At 44.4% G+C, this 24,495-nt stretch overlaps 1 protein-coding gene across 3 annotated transcripts in view; it reads right to left on the bottom strand.

Annotated features, from left to right (window-relative positions):
- LOC147097248 (death-associated protein kinase 2-like) overlaps window positions 1–24,495 on the bottom strand; it is a 163,396-nt gene that overhangs the window by 77,970 nt on the left and 60,931 nt on the right. For all 3 annotated transcript variants that reach the window (XM_085972039.1, XM_085972041.1, XM_085972040.1), the window contains exon 3: window positions 4,486–4,707. In XM_085972039.1, coding sequence (XP_085828165.1) covers window positions 4,486–4,707 — 222 coding nt within the window. The remainder of the gene's footprint in view (window positions 1–4,485; window positions 4,708–24,495) is intronic.

Genomic DNA, 24,495 nt, shown 5'->3' with positions numbered 1-24,495 from the left:
ACTAATGTGACCCCCCATGAAAGGCTCTTTAACTATCCGCGGAGATCTACTACGGGATATTCGGTACCTTTATGGCTTACTATGCAGGGACCTGTGCTGCTTCGACGCCATGTTAGATTGTCAAAATATGATCCTTTAGTGGAGGAGGTGGAGCTGTTGGAGGCAAATTCCCAATATGCTCATATTCGATTCCAAGATGGGAAAGAAAGTACCGTTTCAATTAAAGACTTGGCTCCTTGTGGTGGCCAGCCCTCTTCTGAGGATATTAACAATAGTCATGATTTAGATAATGTGGATGCTGTTACAGATACTACGAATGTCTCCAATCCGATTGCAGATAATTATACTTCTATTAGTCAGCCCTCGATGGATGTTCATGACCGTCCCAGTTTACCTCCTGATGGGATTTCTAATCCGGAAACCGTTGAAAATCGGGATATGGATAGCCTTCCTGCAGAAGATACTTCTGTGTCTCCTGGTGTGGAAGGGCAAGGAATTTCACCAAGGTTAAGAAGGTCGACACGAACAAGATATCCGGTCGACCGATTGAAAATGGACTTTTAAATTGATAGTAATGTTTTAAAATTGTTGAAATATATTATATTGTTTTAGTTGAGAGATACTTAATACTTATGTGCAATGTTACTATTTGTTGTTGCTCACTTAGTATTGTGTTATGTTGAATAGTTTTATTTTGTCTGTGCATAGTTTTAGTTGTAAATAATTAATTATAAATTGTAAAGGTTATTTAGGTTGGAGTATATTTTAAAAGGAGGGGTGAATGTGGTGATTATTCTTTATGTTTAGTAAGAAGTATTGTGATTGGTTGTTTGTTTCCTGCCTTGGGATATATGCTGTAATCTCATTGGTAGTGGATGTCATGTGATTTGTGGTGGCCATCTTAAATTCAGTTCTTTCCAGCCTTTAGTTGGGACTGGGTGTTGAAGATGTGCTACAGGATTTTTAAGTTAATAAAGCCTAGATTAGAAAGGCAAATCTATTCTTTATTTCATATAGTAACTAGTGGATTTCCCACTGTATTGCTCACAGTAAGCTGGAGGATAGGATATTATATATTGACAGGGGTATTATACCATACAATGTATTATTACAGAATATAGGTGAGCTACTGTACCACAGCTCTTGAATAAAAAGGACATAGTATGTCACCTTCTGTAACTCTCTGCTCTTCTTCAATTCTCTAATTATTGCTGTCTGTCTCTGGCTATCCATTTTCCTTGTGTATCTGCCTCTCCCTCCCTCTGTCGGTATGCCTCTCACACATGTCAATCCCTGTATTTCTCTATACACACTCCATTTGCACGTCTCTCCTTATAACTTGTCTCTTCTGTCTGAGTCACACACAGCCATAATCTAATTGAATGGCGGAGCAGGCCCGAGGGGCTGAATGGCCTCTATCTCTCCACGCACTCTGTCTCTGGGAGTTGAGGGGGGCTGGAATGTGTGGCATGTGCGTCACATTTGCGATAGGGAGCAGGTGGCAGGAGAATGCAGCTCGGCTGCAGTTATTATTATTGGTGTGGTTAGCCTACCTTACTATTGCATTCATTAGGAACATAGGAACAGGAGGAGGCCATTCAGCCCCTCGGGCCTTTTACCCATATCCTTTAAAACCCTTACTGAACAAAAATCTATCGATCTCAGTCTTGAAAGCACCAATTGTCTCCAGCATCCACAGCCTTTTGGGGGGGGGGAGAGCTCCAGATTTCTACTACCCTTTATGTGGAAAAAGTGCCTTCTGATCGTCCTCCTGAATAGCTTGGCTCTAATTTTATTATAGCCCTTCTTGATTCTCACACCAGAGGAACTCTCGGCATTAACCCGAGCAAATCCTTTCAAGATTTTAAATGCCTTGATCAAGTCAACTATTATTGATGCCTGGAAGGGGCAAAGTACGCAAGGGTCCGAGAGCGAGGAAGCTGGGTGAACTATGAGCCTAGGTAATGGGAGGCAGTAAGGTTCGAGCTGTAACTACAAGGCAAGATTCTGGCTGAAAAGTTGAAAGCTTAAGCATAATGGCCCTGAAATTAGGATCAGGTGCTTGCCGCGCGTGCAAGCCCCCGATCTGCACTCACCCTGCGCGCCGACATCTGAAGCCCGGGCCTGCTTGCATGTCCTGTCACTGGCCCGGTTCAGATGTCGGCGCGATGTGCTTACCTGATCCAGCGGCGTAGTTAGTGCGATGTGCCGGCTGGGATCAGGTGAGCACTCTGCAGCCAATCAGGGGAGGGGAAACTCATTCATGAGTTTGACAGTAAGAGCTGTCAAACTCATGAAAAGTATGGGCTGCCAAAACACTACTTTAACTTTAAATAAAATTTTAAAAAACATCCCTCTGATTATAATAACTAAGTTTTTTAAAATGTTTTAAACAATTAATCAATTTTTTGAAAAAAATATATTTTTAAAAAATAGGGTCTAAAACTAAACTTAACATCCTGTAAATTCTTTAAAAATAACAAACCTGTGGAAAAAAAATTTCTACATTGTACTAAAAGCCCACTTACCTGAAAAACTAAATACTTACATCTTGTTTTTCCATGCGTAAAGACCGGAGGCCTTTACACGCGCGCAACTCTTGGGGGGAAAAAAAAAAAAAGGAATTTTACTGCGCACGCGCTGCCTGTGCAGTCGCGCGCGTTCTGCCTCTGAACCCCTTCGTTCAGAGGACAGGAAATGCCAGTTTTCCCTGCATGCGCTGTGCATGCTGAAAACCGGCATTTCCTCCGGCCAGACGCGTGAGTACCCCGACCGTACTCGCGCGTTTGGAAAGGAATTACTGGGCCATTATAGCTCTGTTTAGTTGAGGTAGTGAAAAGAATACTCAAGAAGACAATTGAAGGGCTCCGATTGGTTCTGCTTTTACTCGTTATTGGTAGCTGATCGTTGATTGGAAGTTTTTTTTGAAATTGCTGGTTGATAAATTTGGAATTCTCACTTGCTATATCTATATTAGTACGTTGCTATTTTATGAATATGAAATTTGTGCCGTATCAATTACAGGTAATTTGCATATCATAGAAAGTTACAGCACGGAAGGAGGCCATTTCGGCCCATCGTGTCCGCGCCGGTCAACAAAGAGCTATCCAGCCTAATCCCACTTCCCAGCTCTTGGTCCGTAGCCCTGCAGGTTACAGCATCCCAAGTGCACATATATACTTGCGGGATAGCAAAGGGCAACAGAGGAAGCATGATGTTACAACAACAGATTGCATTTACGCAGCGCCTTGGACAGAGGCATAATTAGACAAATACGGGCCCTGCTCCAAAGAGGGAGAGATTAGAGGAGGCGGCCAAAAGCTTGGACAAGGATGCAGGAGCTTATAAAACAGGGTCTTAAAGGAGAGGCAGGTGGAGAGAGGGGCTTAGGGAGGGAATTCCAGTACATGGGGCCAAGACAGATAGGGCAAATATATCAAGGCCACCAATTTACAATTTAAGAAGAAAAAGGATTTTAAAAAAAAATCACAATTTAAACCTGAAAATAGACCAATACATGTGATTTCTTTTTTAAAATTACATAAATTAGTAGCCCTAATCAGATATTCCTCGTTACATAATATACTAGCTGGGGGGGCCCAGCGTTGCCAGGGCAGTTTCGAGGGCCGCGCGGTTGATGGCTGGCCGCTGCCGCTCACCCGCTCTGTCTCGGGCCGAGCGGTTGTGAGGTGCGGCTCGAGTGACCCCAACTCACCTCCCGCTCCGGCGGGCTGACGCAGCTGCCCCGCTCGCTGTTGAGGAAAAGCAGGGGAAAAAATGGCGGCGACTCTTCGGGAGGCTGCAGGATTAGGTCCCACCCGTGATGCACCGATTGGTCAACTATCAGGTCACTGAACTGTAGGATTGGTCAACCATCACGTCACTCAACGCTAATGAGCGGTAGGATTGGTCAACCGCTAATGAGCGGATTTTTGAACGTTTTTTGTATACTGTCCGAACAATTTTTGTCTGACCAAAAAGTAAATACGCCTATGACACTCCCCTGATCATCAGCTTTCTTTTGATATAACATGTGTAGGTACGCTCTAACTTGAGTGTATAGCAGACAGACAGATAGACACCACTATCCTTTTATTTATATAATATATAGATAGATGACAGCGTATCCCCACTACTCTCCATGAGGAGTGTCATAGAGGAGCTGCTAGCTTAGTGAGAGAAAGAGAAAGAGAGGGTGAAGGAGGAAAAGGAGAGAAAGAGAAAAAGAAAAAGAGATAGAGAGTTGAACAAATAAGGAACAATGAGTGGTTTGATTATTGGGAAAATCTTTAAATTGGAGACAAAAGCCTCGATGTTTACTTGGTGCTGGGTTGAACCCTGTTGCTCATTAACACTGACAGAAATAATTCTGGACATTAGGGGAATCCTGTTTCAGCATCTCATTGTTCAGGATAATTAATACTATCCTTCCTGTTCTGAGATTTTCTTTATCCCACCAACAGAAAAGGAAATCCTTTTACTCACAGCTCCAGAATGAGGACAACATCTGTTTTATTCTCATAGACATCGTGTAGAGTGATAACGTTCGGGTGCTGGATCTGCTGTAGGATGTTCACCTCCCGTTCAATTTCCTCGCGTCTCACTCCCCTCCGGCTGGCTCGAACTTGCCGCTTCTTAATAAACTTTGCTGCATATTCAATGCCAGTGCTTTTCTCACAGCATTTCTTCACTATAGCAAACTGGCCACTGCGATGTTAGAAAAACAAAGAAAATATAATTAGAATCAGAATGTGATCTGTTGACCAAAAGCTATTAATATATTATATCTGCACATATACAAGTGTCAGCTTGGCTGAGCGGTGGCGGTCTGGAGTCTGATGGTCAGGGGTTCAAGTCCTACTCCGGGACTTGAGCACAACATCTACTCCAACTCTTCATCGCAGTTCTTTGGGAGTGCTGCATTGTTGGAAATGTTATTTTACCAGACGAGATGTTAAACCAAATGTAAAGAGCAGGAACTTCTCTCGATGTCCTCCTGGCCAACATTCTTCTCCAAGCCAACACCATAAAATAGATTGAACATAGGAATTGCTAGACAAAAAAAGACCGAGGTTCATCTAGTTCACCATCTACGATCCTGGGAGTCCATGATCCAATGATAATGGAGTTGTTGACCAATCACAGCCATCAATCTCTATCAATGAGTCTACACTAGACCCAGACACGAGGTGAGGAAACCCCCAGTGGGGGGGAGCTTTGGGAACCACAGGTCCAAAGTCACCGGTCCTCCCGAGCCATGCAACACTCACCACACATGTCTCAAATTACTCATACTGTGTCCCAAAATGTTTTTTGACTTGGGTTTGTGGCTGCTGTGTTTGCTTAACTATATAAATACAAATTCTCTCTTATATACACAGTTTACCATTGTTCCAATGCACCAAAGTGCCATTGAAAAAAAATAATTGGAGCACATCTTCCATGTGGGATATGATCCATTAGTAAAACAGTCATTACCCAGGACGATACTAAAATGGACGGAAGGACTCCATTGCTAAAACAAATCCAATTTTTAAAGGGGTATTGATTCTGAGAATCTCTCAAAGAAGTTCAAACATTGATGTGGACTGTGTACCACAATCGGACGATTGGCACCACACATACATTAATGTTTTGTTACTGAAGTAAAGATTATGATTTCACTCTTGCCCTCCATCCTATCACAGACCTCTCCCTTTTGTTCTTTTCCTGTCCTACTTTTCCCTGACTTTGTACTTGCTTAAAAACTTTCATCGCCAACATCCCCTAGTTCTGATGAAAGGTCATCAACCTGAAATGTTAACTTGGGATTCTTTCTGCCTGACCTGAGTGTTCCCAACATTTTCTGTTTTTATTACAATTTTAATGATGTTTGTTCAAGAAACACCTAGGTTCCGTAATTTCCCCTTGTTTCTGGAGAATTGAAAGAATTGACCAATGTCGTTCTTTGAGACAAAGAAAATGCTGAAAAGTTGCACAATTCTACAATGAAATAATCTAAAACATTAATTTCTGGCAATGTCTTGTAAATAACATGAGGGAGAGTGTAGTCGCATTCAATGCAAAGTTAAGGTTCTATAATTCTCCCATTCCACAGCAGTTCCAGCCAATGACGTCACTCAGTGATTAACCAACACTGCTTGTATTGGTCGGAGACCAAAAGGTTCAGTTTACCTACCTATTAAACCATCAAGGTACTAATGTCCTGTCTGGGAACTAATGAAACCGATTATATTTAAAAGCTCCACTTATATTTGTTGTTTAATTACTAAGAGAAATCGAATTGCATGGTGAGTTTTGGTACCGTACACAAAGAGTAACTAAAGGAGCAGAACATCGAACTGAGTCAGGAAGTGAAATGGTCCCAAAAGGAGCTTTGTGTGTGATTTGTGGCTTGCAGTTTGACGGAGTACACTTCACACTCTGCTCTTTTTACTAGTAACTACTGAAACCCCACCCATCAGCTCAGCAGTGACGATGGAGCCCAATGAATTCACTCCACTGTTGTCGGTTCTGAACTAGCCTGTCCGCTTCAGTCACCTGGATCCCTTTCTGTGACAAGCCACTCTTGACATTGTCTATCCAGTGCTTCCTTGGTCTTCCTCGATCTCTTGATCCATGTACCTCTGTACTCAGGGGCCATGAAAGGTATTCCAGCGGTTTCCATTCTTGAAATGTGCCCAAACCATTGCAGTCACCTCTCCTGGATCTTCTGTACCAGCTTTGTTCCTTGTGCAAGCCATGTCCTTATTATATCATTCTTGATTCAAGATTGTTTGCATCCTGGATACTCCTAGTATTCCTCCCAGCTAACTCACCTCTGCTGTTGGTATCTTTTGCTCATCAACTTATCTCACCTCCCAACACTCCGATCCGTATAATGATATGGGGATAACCATCGCTTCACAAACTCTTGCCTTTGTTTCTACCCAAGATATATTTAGTCTTATGCATACTCCTATTGTATCTCAAACTCTCTAGGTACCAATAGTCAAAAGAAAGTGCACAGCAGTTTTTTGTAGTCTGAAAACAAGTTGGTAAAAGTTAACAAGTACACAATCATCTGAAATCTTTAATGCTTCCTTTAGACACAAGTGTTGAGACCTCCCCCACCCCCTTCCCAACCCCTTCTCCTGTAGGTAGACGGGTCCATGGGAGCCAGCATCTTCACAGTAGTTCTTCCAAGTGGCTATTCTACACGGGTGAGCCTCGATGGTCAACGTTGGCAGGTTATTTAACCCAACCTCATCTGTTCGAAAAACCCAGAAGAAATTATAATTTTAATAGGATCTTTAATCTAATTGAACACCTGTGTACAACATCAAACCATATTCTGTGTAGAAGATGGATGATTCATTCCCTATAAGTATATTTCAAAAATACTTTTGCTCCGGAGCTTCGTCTTCATTTCTAGAAATCTAGTTTTAAAAAATTTCCCTTTTTACTGTGGGCAGCAGGCAAAAGTAAATAGTCCAATCATTCCGTTGGCTGTTCAGGGCTGAGAATAGCTGATCGGCGAAGCAGTTCGAAGTGACACCTCTGAACAATACAGATGTGTCACTGTGTTAAATTAACCAGATACTAGTGAGTTTAACACTATGATTGAGGGAAACTATAATGAATTCCTCATGAACGAGCAAAAAAAATCATTCTCTCTTCAGCCAATGCTTGCTCATCCACTTTTGCAGGTGCAAGAATCCTCGGATCAGTATGAATCAAACAGTCCCAGGATAGCAAATCGGTGCTAAATAAATAGTCCGCTCGTGCTTTCTTTCAAGGTCACACTACGTTCCACTCTAATATCTGCACACCAGTTCTTCGACTGGAAGGGGAACTCCAGCCTACTCACTTCCCCAGGGGCAGCACGGTCAACTGCAGTGGCTGAAAACAATAACCCAGCGGAGAGCAGGAGTCGAATCCCAGCTCCACCTGGTGTATACGGCTCAGGGTGGCGTACTAACCCACTAACTAATTAAAAGCTAAAAGCGCCTTTGCTAGCAGAACGCCTCTCGGCCACATCCAACAGTGAACTGGCAGCTGCCAAGTAGGAATTTTATTCAACTTTAAAACAAAAAACAAAACAGTTGAGGAACCATCAATTGCAGTGTTGACAGCGTAGCTCAGGGCAGCAGCTGTGCACCTGCCAAGACGTGCGAGAGAGAAAATATCAGACATGTGCGAGGGGACACATGCGTGCAGCCTCGTGAAATGACTGATTGAACCAAACAAGTAGGCAACAAACTGAGCTAAATTTCAGTACAGGTTGAGCGTCCAAAATCCGGAATTCCAGAATCAAGACTCCGGGACAATTGGTAGCAGGGTCGTCCGGAATCTGTAAAATGTCCCGGAACCCAGACACCCTGAGGGAGGCTTACCAAAAACCGGAAATAGCGCAACCTGGGCCCAGGCATTTCTGGACTTCGGACATCAGAAACACGTTCCGAAGTCTGGAAAAACACGAAAACCGACTCGGCCTCGGTCCCGGGGTTGCCGGATTCGGAACGCTCAACCTGTACTTGTTAAATTAACTTAAATAGACCCAACTTGGGTCACTTCGGCTCTGAATTCAGTTGGTCCTTCACCCCTATGTGACCCTTAAAAATATATCAATTAAATTATTAGATTTAACAGAAGAACATGGGGTGAGAAAAGGCCATTAGGCCCATCAAGCTCACTCCATCCAGATGCCATGCCGGATTACTCCATCGTGGACTCCCTACCGTGATCCCCAAACACCATCTGCTGATTCCTGATTTAAGGAACACTACATTCCTTTCCATTTCTCCTGGGGGGGAAAAGAATGAGTGCTTTAACATCTCGATGACCCTTAATTCCCCCTTCCTCAACAGGTAGCAATGCAGCTTCCTCAAATCATCCGCCTTTTCAGGGAGTCTGTTCCACACATCCACTATTGTGTGACACAATGGCCCAGTAATTCGGGTCCCAACGCGTGAGTAAGCACCGTGTACTCACGCGTGGGCCCAATGGAATTGCCGGTTTTCAGCATGCACAGCGCATGCGTGGAAAACCGGCATTTCCTTTCCTCTGAACCAAGGGGTTCAGAGGTCGAACGCGTGCACGCAGGAGTCTGCGCGTGCACGCTGAAATTCCTTTTTAAAATTTTTTTTTTTTTTTTTTTTTTTTTTTTAAATACAGGGTTGCCCGTGCGATAAGGCCTCCAGTTTTTACGCGAGAAAAAAGCAGACGTAAGTACTTAGTTTTAAAAGGTACGTGGTCGATTAATTAAAGTTAGACATTTTTTTTCCACAGGTTTATTATTTTTAAAGACTTTACAGTAAGGTAAGTGTATTTTTATACCCGATGTTAAAATTATTTTTTCAAAAATTTGAATGATTGTTTAAATTAGTTTTTTTTTAGTTATTAATAGTTCATTTAATTAGTGGGATTTTTAAAAAACTTTTATTTGAAGTTTAAGTACTGTTTTGGGCACCCAGAGTTTTCATGAGTTTGACAGTTCTTACTATCAAACTCATGAATGAACTTTTGCAACCTCCGATTGGTTGCCCAGTGCTCACGTGATCCCAGCCGGCTCATCGAACTAACTACGCCGCTGGATCACGCAAGCACAGCGCGCTGGGAGCTGAACCGGGCCACTGACAGGAAATCCACGCAGGGCCAGGCTTCAACTGTCGGCGTGCTATGTAAGTGTAGGTCGGGGGCTTGCACCCGCGGGAAGCCCCCGACACCAATTTCTGGGCCAATGTTTTCTCTAATCTCTCCTCTAGCTTAAGGCTTCTGAATTTTGAATGGCCTTTGGTTCTGACTGAAATGTTCATAATAAATCGCTTACTTACTTCAACTTAATTTCTATTTCTTTTTTTAAAAACAGATTGTATATTACGTGTCCCATAAAAATAAACTTTTAAAAAGTAATGTATTTCCCCATATTTTTTAAATAATGAGATGGTATTTTACTTCACAGTAAAACCTATTGGGGGAAAAGAAGTGTTGCTTTTGGCCTCCTCTTTTTTTTTTGATATGAACAGTGCACATTTACACATTTATACACTTTATGCCAACAACTTTTAACTTTGGCTTAACCACCGCACACGATCTGACCAGAAAATTGCAGAAGTTGGTTTCCAAACCCCTGAAACCAGTTTCATTGAACAAAGATCTGCAGGAATTGTTCGTGCTTACTATAAAGAATTCTATTTATAAAAACTATACCTAGATATCTGGCAATCTCCTGTTGCAATCCATATAGATCGCTAAACCTATTGGAAAAATGGGAATAAACTAGTAACTTGCAAAGGAAATTAAGTATCCAAGATACTATCGTCCAATAATCTTCATCAAGACAGGGTTTCTACAATTCAAAAAAGATTGTTACAACAACACTCCTTGTTTTCAATAAGATAAATTAGTATTAGATGCGTTTTGTAGCCAGCAACTCCTGCTTTGCAAAGGACAAGTGGGTGCCAAAGTAACCAAGAGGAATCAATTAGATTAAAAAGTTGATCTAGTCACACTGCTTCTCTCAATCAGTAACCCCTATGTTATGGCTCAGTTCAAAGGGTCTCTTGTTTCCCCTGTTGTACTGGGGCAAAATGGTAGGTTCAGCAAACAAACTTATTTTACTACTTAAGCCAAAGCATGGGAACAGTCAGGGATAACGGAACATGGGTCAGGGAGCCCTTCGTCCCAGCCTGATGCTCACACACATTTACCACAATAAACGTGCGCTGAACGAAGAGGTGGCTGGGATTGAGCTACGCAGCTGTAACGGCATTACAGACCGTCAGAATATAATGTTCAAATTCACTTGGCCACTGGGATCCCCAACACCGATTACAGCGGAAAGCACGGAGCGGCTAAATGACCTACAAAGTCTCTCCCGACCATCCCGCGCACCCCCACCCAACAAATAAAATCAAGCAAAGCTTATCTAAATTTATATTCCACATCCTTAAGAACATAACAAGATAACATAAGAATTAGGAGTCGGCCATTCGGCCCCTCGAGCCTGCTCCATCATTCAATAAGATCACGGCTGATCATCGACCTCAATGCCACTTTCCCGCCCGATCTTCATATCCCTTGATTCCCCGAGAGTCCAAAAATCTATCGATCTCAGCCTTGAATATACTCAAAGACTCAGCCTCCACAGCCCTCTGGGGCAGAGAATTCCAAAGATTCACCACCCTCTGAGTGAAGAAATTCCTCCTTATCTCAGTCCTAAATGGCCGACCCCTTATCCTGAGACTGTGACCCCTAGTTCTAGACTCTCCAGCCAGGGGGAAACAACCTCTCCGCATCTACCCTGTCAATCCCCCTCAGAATCTTACATGTTTCAATGAAGGCAGTTTAACTTGCTGCTTTCCTTGACATTATAGTTCTGTAGCCTATCAGCTCATTGAATCCTGGTGTGAAATATGACGGTTAATCATCTCTTTCCCAGATACTCAAAACATAGGATGACACTGAACACACAGCAGTCATTCGGCCAACTAGTCCGTGCTGGTGTTTATGCTCCACACGAGCCTCCTCCCACCCCTCTTCATCTCACCCCGTCAACATATCCTTCTATTCCTTTCTCCCTCATGCACTCATTTAGATTCCCCTTAAATACATCTATATTATTCACCTCTACTACAGCAAAACCTGTTAATTATGGACGCCCAAGGGACTGGCATCAGCTATCCTTATTTGCAAAATGGTCATTGCATGTACTGACGGAGGCTGCAGGAGGGATTCACACCCCAGGAACAGAGGCTGTGGGGGATTCAGACCCCGATACCAGCAGGGACAGAGGCTGTGGGGGATTCAAACCCCGATACCAGCAGGGACAGAGGCTGTGGGGGATTCAAACCCCGATACCAGCAGGGACAGAGGCTGTGGGGGATTCAAACCCCGATACCAGCAGGGGAAGAGGCTGTGGGGGATTCAATCCCTGATACCAGCAGGGACAGAGGCTGTGGGGGATTCAAACCCCGATACCAGCAGGGGAAGAGGCTGTGGGGAATTCAATCCCCGATACCAGCAGGGACAGAGGCTGTGGGGGATTCAATCCCCGATACCAGCAGGGACAGAGGCTGTGGGGGACAAAAATGAATCCAGTACAATCCATGAGTCATCACTATCCTCAGACTCAGACACAGAGCGCACTTCGAACATTTTAAAGTGTGATGTCAAGGTGTGTTCCGTGTTTTAAGTTGTAAAGGGACTTGGTAGATAGAAGGCTAACTGTAGTTCAGAATTTGCAAGTGTCCATGATTTCAGAGTGCTTCTTGCATCTTTTACAACGTGTTATTTGGGACTGTCAATAAGTGTCCATTTTTTGGGGAGTGTCTTTTTATGGGAGTGTCAGTTGATACAGGTTTCACTGCACTCCCTGTGGTAGCAAGTTCCACATTCTCACCACACTCTGGGTAAAGAAGTTTCTCCTGAATTCCCGATTGGATTTATTAGTGAGGATCTTATATTGATGGCCCCTAGTTTGGGATTTCCCCCACAAGTGGAGACATTTCTATGTCGACCCTGTCAAACCCTTTCAGAACTTTCAGGTCCGCCCTCAGCCTTCTCTTCTCGACAGACTCAACATTCTTTCCATCTCCCATTTTCGTAGTTCATTACAACCTTGAAGTTATGATGTGGGAATATTAATGTGCCGAAGAAATTCTTCCAGCTACTGTTTTAACCACAGCTTCAAACTCATTTAAAATAAATGAGTCAATGCAGCTTTGAAAATAGCAATGGAATTGTATACGGATGCAGTTAGCATTCATGCTCCAATCGTGTCTCAGCATATTTCCAAGGTCTGTATTTCCTGAGCTAAACTGCAGAGCTTCTCGTCACTGCTAACCTTCACACATTAAAAAGAGGGTTAAGAGAAGCACCAAATGTGACTACGTATTAAGATACTTTCTAGATTTTTTTAAACTAATAGTTAAACCCTCATAGATAGTTAGGGTTGTTGTGTTGTTAACTATTAAGTTTACCACCATCCTGGAACACAGCAAGCAAGCATTCTTGGACAAGGTGACAATTGTGCAGCATGTCCACAGAGTGAAGAGACAGCAAACTATAGATGTGATTGGTCTACGAATCCTTGGTGCATTTAGGGGGAAGCTAGTTAAGTACACGGACTCGATGGGCCGAATGGCCTCCTTCTGTGCCGTTATGACTCTATGAGGGAGAAAGGAATGGAAGGATATGCTGATAGGGTTTTTTGAAGTAGGGTGGGAGGAAGTGCGTGTGGAGCTTAAACACCGACACAGACCAGTTGGGCCGAATGGCCTGTTTCTGTGCTGTAAATACGATGGAATCCCCCACTGCTCAGCATATCCCTGTGGACAAGTAACAAGCAGCTAGGTTTCTCAGAGTGAGGGAGGGAAAATCTGGAGGTAATTTTCATTAAAGGAAGACCAATCACAGCTAGAGTACTGCGTGCAGTTCTGGTCACCACATTACAGGAAAGATGTGATTGCACTAGAGGGGGTACAGAGGAGATTTATGACGATGTTCCCAGGACTGGAGAATTTTAGCTTTGAGGAAAGATTGGACAGGCTGGGGTTGTTTTCTTTGGAACAGAGGAGGCTGAGGGGAGACTTGATTAAGGAGTATAAAATTATGAGGGGCCTGGATAGAGTGGATAGGAAGGACCTATTTCCCTTAGCAGAGGGGTCAATAACCAGGGGACATAGATTTAAAGTAATTGGTAGAAGGATTAGAGGGGAGTTGAGGAGAACTTTTTCACCCAGAGGGTGGTGGGGGTCTGGAACTCACTGCCTGAGAGGGTGGGAGAGGCAGGAACCCTCATCATATTTAAATAGTTCTTGGATATGTACTTGAAGTGCTGAAACCTACAGGGCTACGGACCAAGAGCTGGACAGTGGGGATTAGGCTGGATCGCTCTTTTTCAGCCGGCACAGACATGATGGGCCGAATGGCCTCCTTCTGTGCTGTAGATTTCTACGATTCCATGAGTAACTCGCAGGCTGACCTCAGCACCTCCTGAAAGCCGATTAGAGCAGCATTTGTGTAGGCAGGGGGTTTCTGTGCCACCTCTCGGACGCGTGTGAGGAGACTCAACTGGGAAGGCAGAAAATAACTATAAAGAGAGAATGTTAACCTCGCATGTGGGAACTATTCATAGCCCAAACGATCCATTGGATGCAATTTTCCTGTCAACAACAAACAGGGGGAGGGGAAAACATCAGTCCAAATATTTTTGCTGTAGGATTTGATTGTACACTTAATCTAAAAAAAAACTGTGTAGCTATTGACATTTTTACAAGCAGGAGACGGCACGTCAGCCGACACACCAGACCCCACACGCATGTAAATGTTGTTTAAAAAACCTTCGACACATTTTTGAAATCTAAAATAGTTTCTTTGTTTCGCTGCCAAGTGTAAAACCAACACGATTCCTTTGCCAAGTTAACTGCTCATACATTGGGCCCATGTTATCCTTTTTCATGGAAATTTGTTTTTGAAATCTGAAGTGTGAGTTTGTGCCATCCAAAAGTGAAAATGTGTTTCTTCCTGTGGGGTTTGTGTTTCAAGAATTCGTTACATGTTTCCTGACAAAGTGTCAGCCTTGGTTCACGAGTAGCGCTCTCACCTCAGAGTCAATTGGTTCTTCAGAACACATGGGGGTAGACTTTTATCATCACTGCACAAATTTACCCCATAAATCCAGGCCGACACTCCCAGTGCAGTGCTGAGGGAGTGCTGCACTGTTGGAGGTGCTGTCTTTCGGATGTGACGTTAAACCGAGGCCCCGTCTGCCCTCTCAGGTGGATGTAAAAGATCCCACGGCACTATTCAAAGAGCAGGGGAGTTCTCCCAGTGTCCTGGTCAATACTGATCCCTCAAACAACATCCCAGAGAGAGATCATCTGGCCATTTACCTCATTGCTGTTTGTGAGATCTTGCTGTGTGCAATTTGGTTGTCATGTTTCCCTACAGTAGCTACACTCCAAAAGTACTATGTAGAGCCTTCCGCTGTCCTGAGATGGTGAAAGGCTGTATATAAGTGAAAGCTCTTTCTTTCAAAGTGCCCAGCAGAAAGTGCTCGGGTCACGACATTATACTGTCTTCACACTTCTCAGATACCTGACCAACTGCGTAACCAATGGAGAATGTGGTTGATGCAGCAGTGCAGCCCGTGATAAAGCACAGCTTGCAGGAAACCTTTCTAAATCCTGCCAGAGACAGCATCGGGAAATACGTGCAGCCCTCGACCATACTTCACAGACCAAACCTCTGGCAATCCCTCCATTACTCGGCGATAGCCAGCTCCTCACAGCCATCTCGGGCTGAAACAGATTTACAGTCGAGAAGCTACCCGATGTCAATATGGACGGATGGACATAAATTGCCGGTGACAGTGCAATCCTCATCATTTTTTCAGACAATAATGACATACATAAAATCCACCGACACTGAAACGAACGAACTTGTTGACCTGCCACCTACAGAAATTAATTAACCCACAGCTGACAAGTGAGCGCCAATCTAATTAACTCCGTGTCAGTCAGTAATGTAGGGCATTAGTGCCAGAAGAGAATGACTAAAGATTAGTGTCCCCTGCAGTTGGTGTTCATGCACTAGATCAACAATGGAGAGACTGCTCTGCTACAAGAACATTACATGCACTGGCATGTATGTGCTGTCAGAGAGTTAGCGGAGGGCAGCGAGCGGAGGCCCGGTGAATGAGTATGGGAAATGAAGTTGTATCCACCCCCCCCCCCCCCATCCAGCACTCGCTGCTCAGGACAGTGCTGTGCTGACAATTCCACAAGTTGTGCGTCCATTCGCACAGTTACGTTGGGTCTCAGCGAACAGTCTGAAGGGAACGCTGCATGTTGTGGTACCAAGGGCCCAGAGTCTGCTGGAGTGGGGCATCTCGCAGCGCACCCCCCCCCCCCCCCCGTTTGTTATGCTTCGTTCCCTCACCCTTCAGCTCGAAAAACCTTTGCGCTGCAAGTGAGGGGGCGACGGTGAGACTCCGCAGTTTCAGCTGTTCCCTTGCTGAGCCTCAGAGGTCGAGTGGCATTGCAGGAACAGAAATCGCATCATCAAAAGGGTCCTTAGGTCATTAAATAGCAGCCCTAACTTGCCGTGGCGCGTTTAATTCATTGCTACAGCGCAAATGTAGCAATTTCTTGAAACGCACGGAGAGATCAACAGCGCGCTCCAGTTTTGCAAGGCCAGTGCAAGTTGTCCAGCAACCTGTGGCGATTCGCAACTCACGGCGTATCACTTCCTGGCCACACACTAATAGCAGCGAGCCCTTTAATTGGCTGTTATTCTCCCAGCAGAATGTGGGCCAATACCATTTTTGCCTCTTGGCTGGAAGGGAATCCAGAGAGTCGCACCGAGAGTGGATTATGGGGCCACTGGAATTTGCCGACCCGCTTCCCCTTCGGTTGACACAATGGCCGTTTCTTCATACATTGCACGATGCACTTGGAAAAAAGTGACCGGATCGGACAAAGTCAACATGGATTTACAAAAGGTAAATCGTGCTTGACCAATCTACTGGAATTTTTTGAGGATGTAACTGGTAAAATAGATAAGGGAGAACCAGTGGATGTGGTGTATTTGGATTTTCAAAAGGCTTTCGATAAGGTCCCGCATAAGAGATTAGCGTGTAAATTTAAGGCACATGGGATTGGGGGCAAGGTATTGACTTGGATAGAGAACTGGTTGGCGGACAGAAAGCAAAGAGTTGGAATAAACGGCTCTTTTTCCGAGTGGCAGACAGTGACTCGTGGGGTACCGCAGGGATCGGTCCTTGGACCCCAGCTATTCACAATATATATTAATGATCTGGACGAGGGAACTAGATGTAATATCTCCAAGTTTGCAGATGACACAAAGCTGTGTGGGCTGTGAGGAGGATGCCGAGAAACTACAGTATGATTTGGACAGGTTGGGTGATTGGGCAGATGCAATATAACGTGGATAAATGCGAGGTTATCCACTTTGGTGTCAAAAACAGGAAGGCAGATTATTATCTGAATGGCAATAGATTGGGAGAAGGGGAAGTGCAATGAGACCTGGGTGTCCTTGTGCACCAGTCGCTGAAAGTAAGCATGCAGGTGGTTAAGAAGGCAAATGGTATGTTGGCCTTCATAGCGAGAGGGTTTGAGTACAGGAACAAGGATGTCTTGCTGCAGTTGTACAGGGCCTTGGTGAGACCACACCTTGAGTATTGTGTGCAGTTTTGGTCACCTTATCAGAGGAAGGATGTTCTTGCCATGGAGGGAGTGCAGCGAAGATTCACCAGGCTGATACCTGGGATGGCAGGAATGACGTATGAGGAGAGATTGGGACGATTGGGCTTATACTCACTGGAGTTTAGAAGAATGAGAGGGGATCTCATCGAAACTTATAAAATTCTAACAGGACTGGACAGACTAGATGCAGGAAGGATGTTCCCAATGGCTGGTGAGTCCAGAACCAGAGGTCACAGTCTAAGGATAAGGGGTGAGCCATTTAGGACAGAGATGAGGAGGAATTTCTTCACCCAGAGAGTGGTGAACCTGTGGAATTCTCTACCACAGAAGGCAGTAGAGGCCAATTCATTAAATATATTCAAGAAGGAGTTGGATATATTTCTTAAGGCTAAAGGGATCAAGGGGTATGGGGAGAAAGCAGGGACAGGGTACTGAGTTTGGATGATCAGCCATGATCGCACTGAATGGCGGAGCAGGCTCGAGGGGCCGAATGGCCTACTCCTGCTCCTATCTCCTATGTTTCTATGAGGAAAACGTGCATCCTAGCATTTTTAAAATGAACAGGTCTTTGCACGTGGTTAGTCTTCCAAAGCAAAGAATGGCTCATTACCGACATTATGTACAACGTGGCAGTCGAGTCACACTGTATTAATCTCAAACAATAAAGCCGATTGTAGCCCAACTGGGCAACAACTTGGAGGCCGAGCCTGCTTCAGAGAAATGAAAGAAAGCACGTTTATTCTCCAGTGCCCTGTCCGTCATACAGCTGCCACTGCCAAAAAAACAGGACAAATAAATCAGAAACCTGATCGCTATCTCAAGTGAAACTCGAGTTTTTGTGATGAAGCTTTGAAAGTCCACTCCATTTAATGATACATTTCTAAATGTAACGGAGAGGGAGAGGAGCAAAAACACTTTCCATTCTGAACTACACCCTGTGTGGCACTTACCAATATTTACTACAAAAACTGGATTAATGGATTTCGTCCAACTGATCAGCCAGTTAAATTTAAAAGTACTATTAATAACGCTCCATTTTATCTATTGTTCATGACTTTGACCACCTCCATGTAGGATGTAGGGTGTGGGATGTAAAGCATATTCCAGCCTAACAGAGTCACTAAGTTCCCACAGCTTTTAGTAATGCACTGTGTGCAGGTCAAAAACTCTTCTTGCATTCAGACATCCACTGTTGAATTGTCATAATTATTTAACTCAACAATTCTTGTTCCGTTGGCTGTTGAGGTACTGGAAACACCAAATGGTGAGACAAGGTTAGGGGGATCTAACAGCTGCCCTGATGTTGTAGATTCATGACCATTCATCTCATAACACTGCCCGCTCTCAACATGACCTGCTGTTGAAAACATGGGTATGGCAGTCTGCTGGTCAAGGCACTGGACTCGCAACCTAGAGGTCATGTCTTCTAATTCCACCAAGAACATGATGAAATTGAATTCAATAAATCTGGCGATTTGTGGGCTTGCACTATGAAAGCTTCCAGATTATCTCAGAAACCCATCTGGTTCACTAATGTCCTTCAGGGAAGGGAAGCTGCCAACCCTACCAGGTCGGGCCTATACATGAATGTACTCCACACTATGTGCGTGACTCTTGATGCCCTTTGAAGTGGCCTAAAGCCACCCAGCAGCAAACAACTGCTACAAACTTCAAGAAGAAAATCAGATGGACCTATTGACAATGACCCAGGATAAGACTAAGGCAATCCCAGCCCATTCTACTGCTCACCAACAGCTGGGGGCTGTTAACAGCCGATCGGCGAGGCAACTCTGTTAGACAAGTCCTGTCAACACTTTTCTCTCCCTCTTGAGATTAAGTAGCTGGCTGTCGTGAAGGCCTCTATCCAGCTAAGTGGGTCTGAGGATGACCTGGGAGCTTTAGTGTCAATGATGAGAATTTTAATACCCTGACCGCGGAGTGCGGTCTAAGCTTACACCAATTTAACGCCAACAATTTTGAAGTTCTCGTTATATGATCTGGCCATTTTGATCGTGAGTATCCGAGCCTTTAATCTTTATGCACTGCTGAGTTGCACAACTTGGTGCCTCACGGGCCATGTATAAATCAATGTTCTGAATAATTCAGATATCTCAAACAGATCTGGAGCGTCCCGATTTAGAAATTATTCACCAATGACGCAACAGTGCTAAGAACAGTCCTGTCCGAACCCTCGCAGAACTCAAAGGGAACAAATGAGCAAGAAATACAAAGGCAAACAGAACTGAATTGCCCGGACTTCACCCCTTGGCCCTTCTCTCTCATCAATGCTGCCTGACCTGCTGAGTGTCTCCAGCATTTGGCTGTTTTATGCTGCTGTGGCGATACAAATCCTTGTAAAATAGTAAATAAATTCTCATTTAACCCAACTGTTGGGGAGGGAAACCCACAGGATCGAGCGGATGCCGGTCTTACAACCTGCTGACTTCAACTGGAAGTAAAAATCGGGCAGAGTGTAAAACTAGCGTTGCACCCGATCCCGCCCGTCTCCCTACGGTAATCACCGAAAACTACTCCTTAACGTTTCAAAAGCTGCAATATCCCAACCATAACAAAATCACACTCAGCGATGCTAGTAGCAGGGCTTAGTGAGCCTTGCGTGGCTAAATAGCTTTATAACCAAGACTGAGGGATAGAAATTCGTCTAGTGTGGTATCGGATTGCCCGCCCATTATACCCAGTGCCTGATCTTTCAATCCACTGACTGCAATGGAACTGAATCTCAGGCGCTGCGTATAACGTGCGGCCAATCCGATACCGCCTGACATGAATCTTGTCACTCATGTGAAAATGACTTATGTAATAATACTGGGCAGCCTGCTGGTGGCGCTGTCCAGGGAGAGTATAAATACTCGGGCATGGGCCCAGCTTGTGCAGGACATTCTTTAACAGGAACTAGTGAAGGACACAACTAGACCTCCATGTTGAAAAACAGTTGATTAAAGCTTTGTTTAATACTTAGACCAGGTGCCTAGTAGTTTTCTTACGTCACCGCCCGCTTGCATCACCGCCCGAGACGAATATCTAGGCCCGAAACCGTTATAAATGAATGAAGAAAGGTGTCGGCACAAGAATTAAATGTATAAAATTTCAGTATATCTGAAATTAATGAATGGGTTCAGAAAATAGCAGACATGAATTCATACAAATGTGTTACATTTTTGGATATTTCCTAACCTTCTGACGCGAGAGGATTTTGCCTTTTGTATCTAGGACACTGTCAGGGGAGAGCCCCAACTCCCAAACCTGCGAGAGGGATTTAACTTGGAAGCTTTCGGTAACACACCAGTGGAACCGAACAGCTTTTGGTGATTGCTATTAGATATTGGATTGTCCTCCAGCAGATTGCACTCCCAGTCTTTGAAAGTGGCGCAGCGACAAATCTGGAGTGAAGTGAATTTATTATACAATAACAAACAAGGAAATAATTTGAGAGATATAATAGATATATAATATTGGAAGTAGAATGTCTTTTATCTATTTGGAGTGTATAAAACAATACAAGATTGCAACTCCAAGAACTAATTGCATTTATATAGCCTCTTTGGCCAAGCTTTTGGTTTTCTGTCTCCTTAATATCGCCTTATGTGGCTCGGTGTCAAATTGTGTTTGATAACGCTCCTGTGAAGAGCCCGGAGACATTATAGGCGCTACATAAATGCAAGTTGTTATCATTAACATAGTAAAACATCCCAAGGCGCTTCACAGGGGGATTATCAAACCAAATTTGACATCGAGCCACATAAGGCGATTAGGGCAAGTGATCTAAAGCTTGGTTAAAGAGGTAGGTTTTAAGGAGCATCTTAAAAGGAGGAGGCAGTGAGGTAGAGGTGTTTAGGGAGGGCATTCCAGAGCTTAGGGCCCAGGCAGCTGCCAATGGTGGGATAATCTATTATAAATGTCTTTTAAACATAGACGGTATATCTCTTTCCTTATAGGATCACAGCTCCCTGAAGGTAGCAGGCCAGGTAGATAAGGTGGTTAAGAAGGCATATGGAATGCTTGCCTTTATTAGCCGTGGCATAGAATACAAGAGCGGGGGGGGGGGGGGGTGCTATGCTTCAACTGTATAAAACACTAGTTAGGCCTCAGCTAGAGTACTGCGTGCAGTTCTGGTCACCACATTACAGGAAAGATGTGATTGCACTAGAGAGGGTACAGAGGAGATTTACAAGGATGTTGCCGGGAGTAGAGAATCTTAGCTATGAGGAAAGACTGAATCTGTGGAACAGAGGCTGAGGGGAGACCTTATTGAGGTGTATAAAATTATGAGGGGCCTAGATAAAGTGGATAGAAAGGACCTATTTCCCTTAGCAGAGGGGTCAAAAACCAGGGGGCACAGATTTAAAGTAATTGGGGGAAGGTTTAGAGGGGATTTGAGGGGAAATTTCTTCACCCAGAGGGTTGTGGGGGTCTGGAACTCACTGCCTGAAAGGGTGGTAGAGGCAGGAACCCTAACCACATTTAAAAAGTACTTGGATGTGCACTTGGGATGCTGTAACCTGCAGGTCTACGGACCAAGAGCTGGGAAGTGGGATTAGGCTGGATAGCTCGTTGTTGGCCGGTGCGGACACGATGGACCAAAATGGCCTCCTTCCGTGCTGTAACTTTCTATGATTCTATGTTTCTAGGACTTTAAAATCAACATTTCTTCTCAAACGGTTACCTGGATGCATTGATGAAATCTTTAGATTACTTCCCTTAAGAGACTTTTCAACTGCTAACTGCCTTCTTTAAGAGAAGCCTCTGACTGCCCCAATTTAAACAAAATTATCTCTTTATTTCACAGGAAAAAAAAGTGATTGGGAAATCCTGGATTTTGATCACCTGACATCTCAGTATAAAGGGAATGGTCAATGAAAGACAAACGGAGCCATTCACCAAGTCTGTGCACGTTTGAAAATGGTTCATTGGAATCCCTCTCAAGCCAGTTATCAAGCTCTCTCTACCCTGTGCACAAAATTATCTCTTGCTTGTAGTTCACAAAAATGTTTGAGGATTCCGTCAACCAAATCATCAATTTACAATCAATACCAGCTACAAAATATCTGTAAATGGTTACCATCACATTTGGCAGCATCTAAACACAAAATATGAATGAACACATTAGCGATTTTGTTCCACAGAAACTACCAAGTGATTGTACTAGAATTGAAGGTGGTGCAGTTTTCAGGGAAGAATGTTTCGGGCAATTCTTGTTGTTGGGTTAGAAACCAATGCTCTTTTTGTCAAAGTGATGTCACAATAAAAGATTTAATCTCATTTTGTGCTTGTAGCTCAATGGGAAAAGGTTCACTAGTTCATGAAAATCTCATTCAAGGAAAATAAACTATTTGCAATGATCAAAGACATGGGTAAATGGATATACCTACAAAATAATTCTTCACTCCTGGGTTTTTGCTTTTACAAAAATGAAGGAGGTATTGTCTAGATGGAAGAAAGTATCTTTAGAACCAAAAGCAATACCTGTTTTTAATTATAAATGAACTAGCAGGGGGGGCCCGGCGCTGCCAGGGCAGTTTAGAGGCCGCGCGGTTGACGGCCAGCCGGTGCCGCTCCCCCACTCTGTGTCTCGGGCCGAGTGGTTGTGAGGCCCGGCCCGAGTGACGCCAACTCACCTGCCGCTCCGGCGGGCCGATGCAGCTGCCCCGCTCGCTGTGGAGGAAAAGCAGGGGGAAAATGGCGGCAAAGTTTCGGGAGGCTGCAGGATTAGGTGCCGCCCGTGATGCACCGATTGGTCAACCATCAGGTCACTGAATGGTAGGATTGGTCAACCATCACTTCACTCAACACTAATGCGCGGTAGGATTGGTCAACCGCTAATGAGTGGATTTTTGAAAGTTTTTTGTATACTGTCGGAACAATTTTTGTGTGACCAAAAAGTTAATATGCCTATGACACTCCCCTGATCATCAGCTTTCTTTTGATACAACATATGCGTAGGTACGCTCTATACCGACCGACCGCTTTATCTATATATATATAAAGCGGTACTTCTGTCATCGCCTGTGCGTCTGTCGGGCTATGCGCTCGAAAGTTACAGGGCGTACCTACGCGCACGTTAACTCCAAAGAAAGCTTACGCTTCCAGTACGGTTTTAAGCGTATTTACTTTTCGGTCGGACGAAAATTGTTCACGCCTTATGCAAAAAACCTTCAAAATTAAACTCATTATCTGCTAGCATTGATTGACTGACATCAAGGTTCCACCAATCCTGTTCCGTCACGATTGACCAATCCTACAGTACAGTCCCCTGATGGTTGGCCAATCAGTGTGTGTGTGGGCGGGACTATTCGTTTTCATCTCGGGGATGTGCCAGCCATTGTTTCACTACCAGCTCTGACTTCAGCTTCCAGCTCAAATGACTTCAGCTTCCAGCTAAAACTACTTTGAAAGTTAGTATCTCTTAAAAATAACATAAGATTTACCAAAAACGTTTTATAAGTACTTTCACTTTCATTTTTCAAGCTTTTAAAAGGGAGACAGACAGGGACACAGACAGGGCCCTAAAGCCTGCCACTCGATTTAAAATGTTGCCCAGCACCAGATTCACAAAGGGACACAGACAGGGCCCCAAAGCCTGGCACTCGATTTAAACCGCCTGCCCCAAAACAGCCCTGGCAACGCCGGGCTCTCCAGCTAGTTTATATATATAGATAGATGCCACGCTGAGATATTGCGTGCTATGGTTCAGCCACTGCTCTCTGCCGAGTTGGATAGTATCTGATGGGATGAGGGTAGGGGGTGACTCACTGAGCCTCCATATCCTCGGGCGAGCGAGATCAGCCAGGGTTCCTGCTACTGATCGAAAGCTAGTGACCACTGCTGGAAGGGGCTTGTGCGAATGTCTGTTGAAGATAGAATTTGATTTGGCTTGTTGCCTCCTCCGCCCCCACCCCCAAATCCCCAATTGGATATCAAGGGAATCACATCCCAGTATGAGTCACTGCCTTCAGGCGATGGGAAGGTCTCAGTGTGCTTGTGCTGGGAGGTCAGAAAACCAGGGGGGAAAAAGAGATTTGATTCAAGTTACAGAACACTGAACTGAATTTAGCATTTTCTCTTCTGCACACATACCAGTGCTGACATGCAGTGGGACAAAGTACACTGCAGCTGTGGGACACCGAATCAATACTGATTTACACAAGTCACTCGCCCACGACACTGCACACAAGGATCAAGATCAAGTGCAGTGTTCAGGTCAAACAGATGTAAAGGTGGAGGAGGAGGTCAGATGCAGACAAGAGGGAAGCGAGGGGTAGAAGAT

Source organism: Somniosus microcephalus, chromosome 32, assembly GCF_052327205.1.
Source record: "Somniosus microcephalus isolate GS21.2 chromosome 32, FLI_Smic_1.0, whole genome shotgun sequence".
NCBI classification, from domain to species: domain Eukaryota; kingdom Metazoa; phylum Chordata; class Chondrichthyes; order Squaliformes; family Somniosidae; genus Somniosus; species Somniosus microcephalus.
Note: the sequence above shows the minus strand (reverse complement) of the source record. Positions and strands in the feature narration are given on the sequence as shown.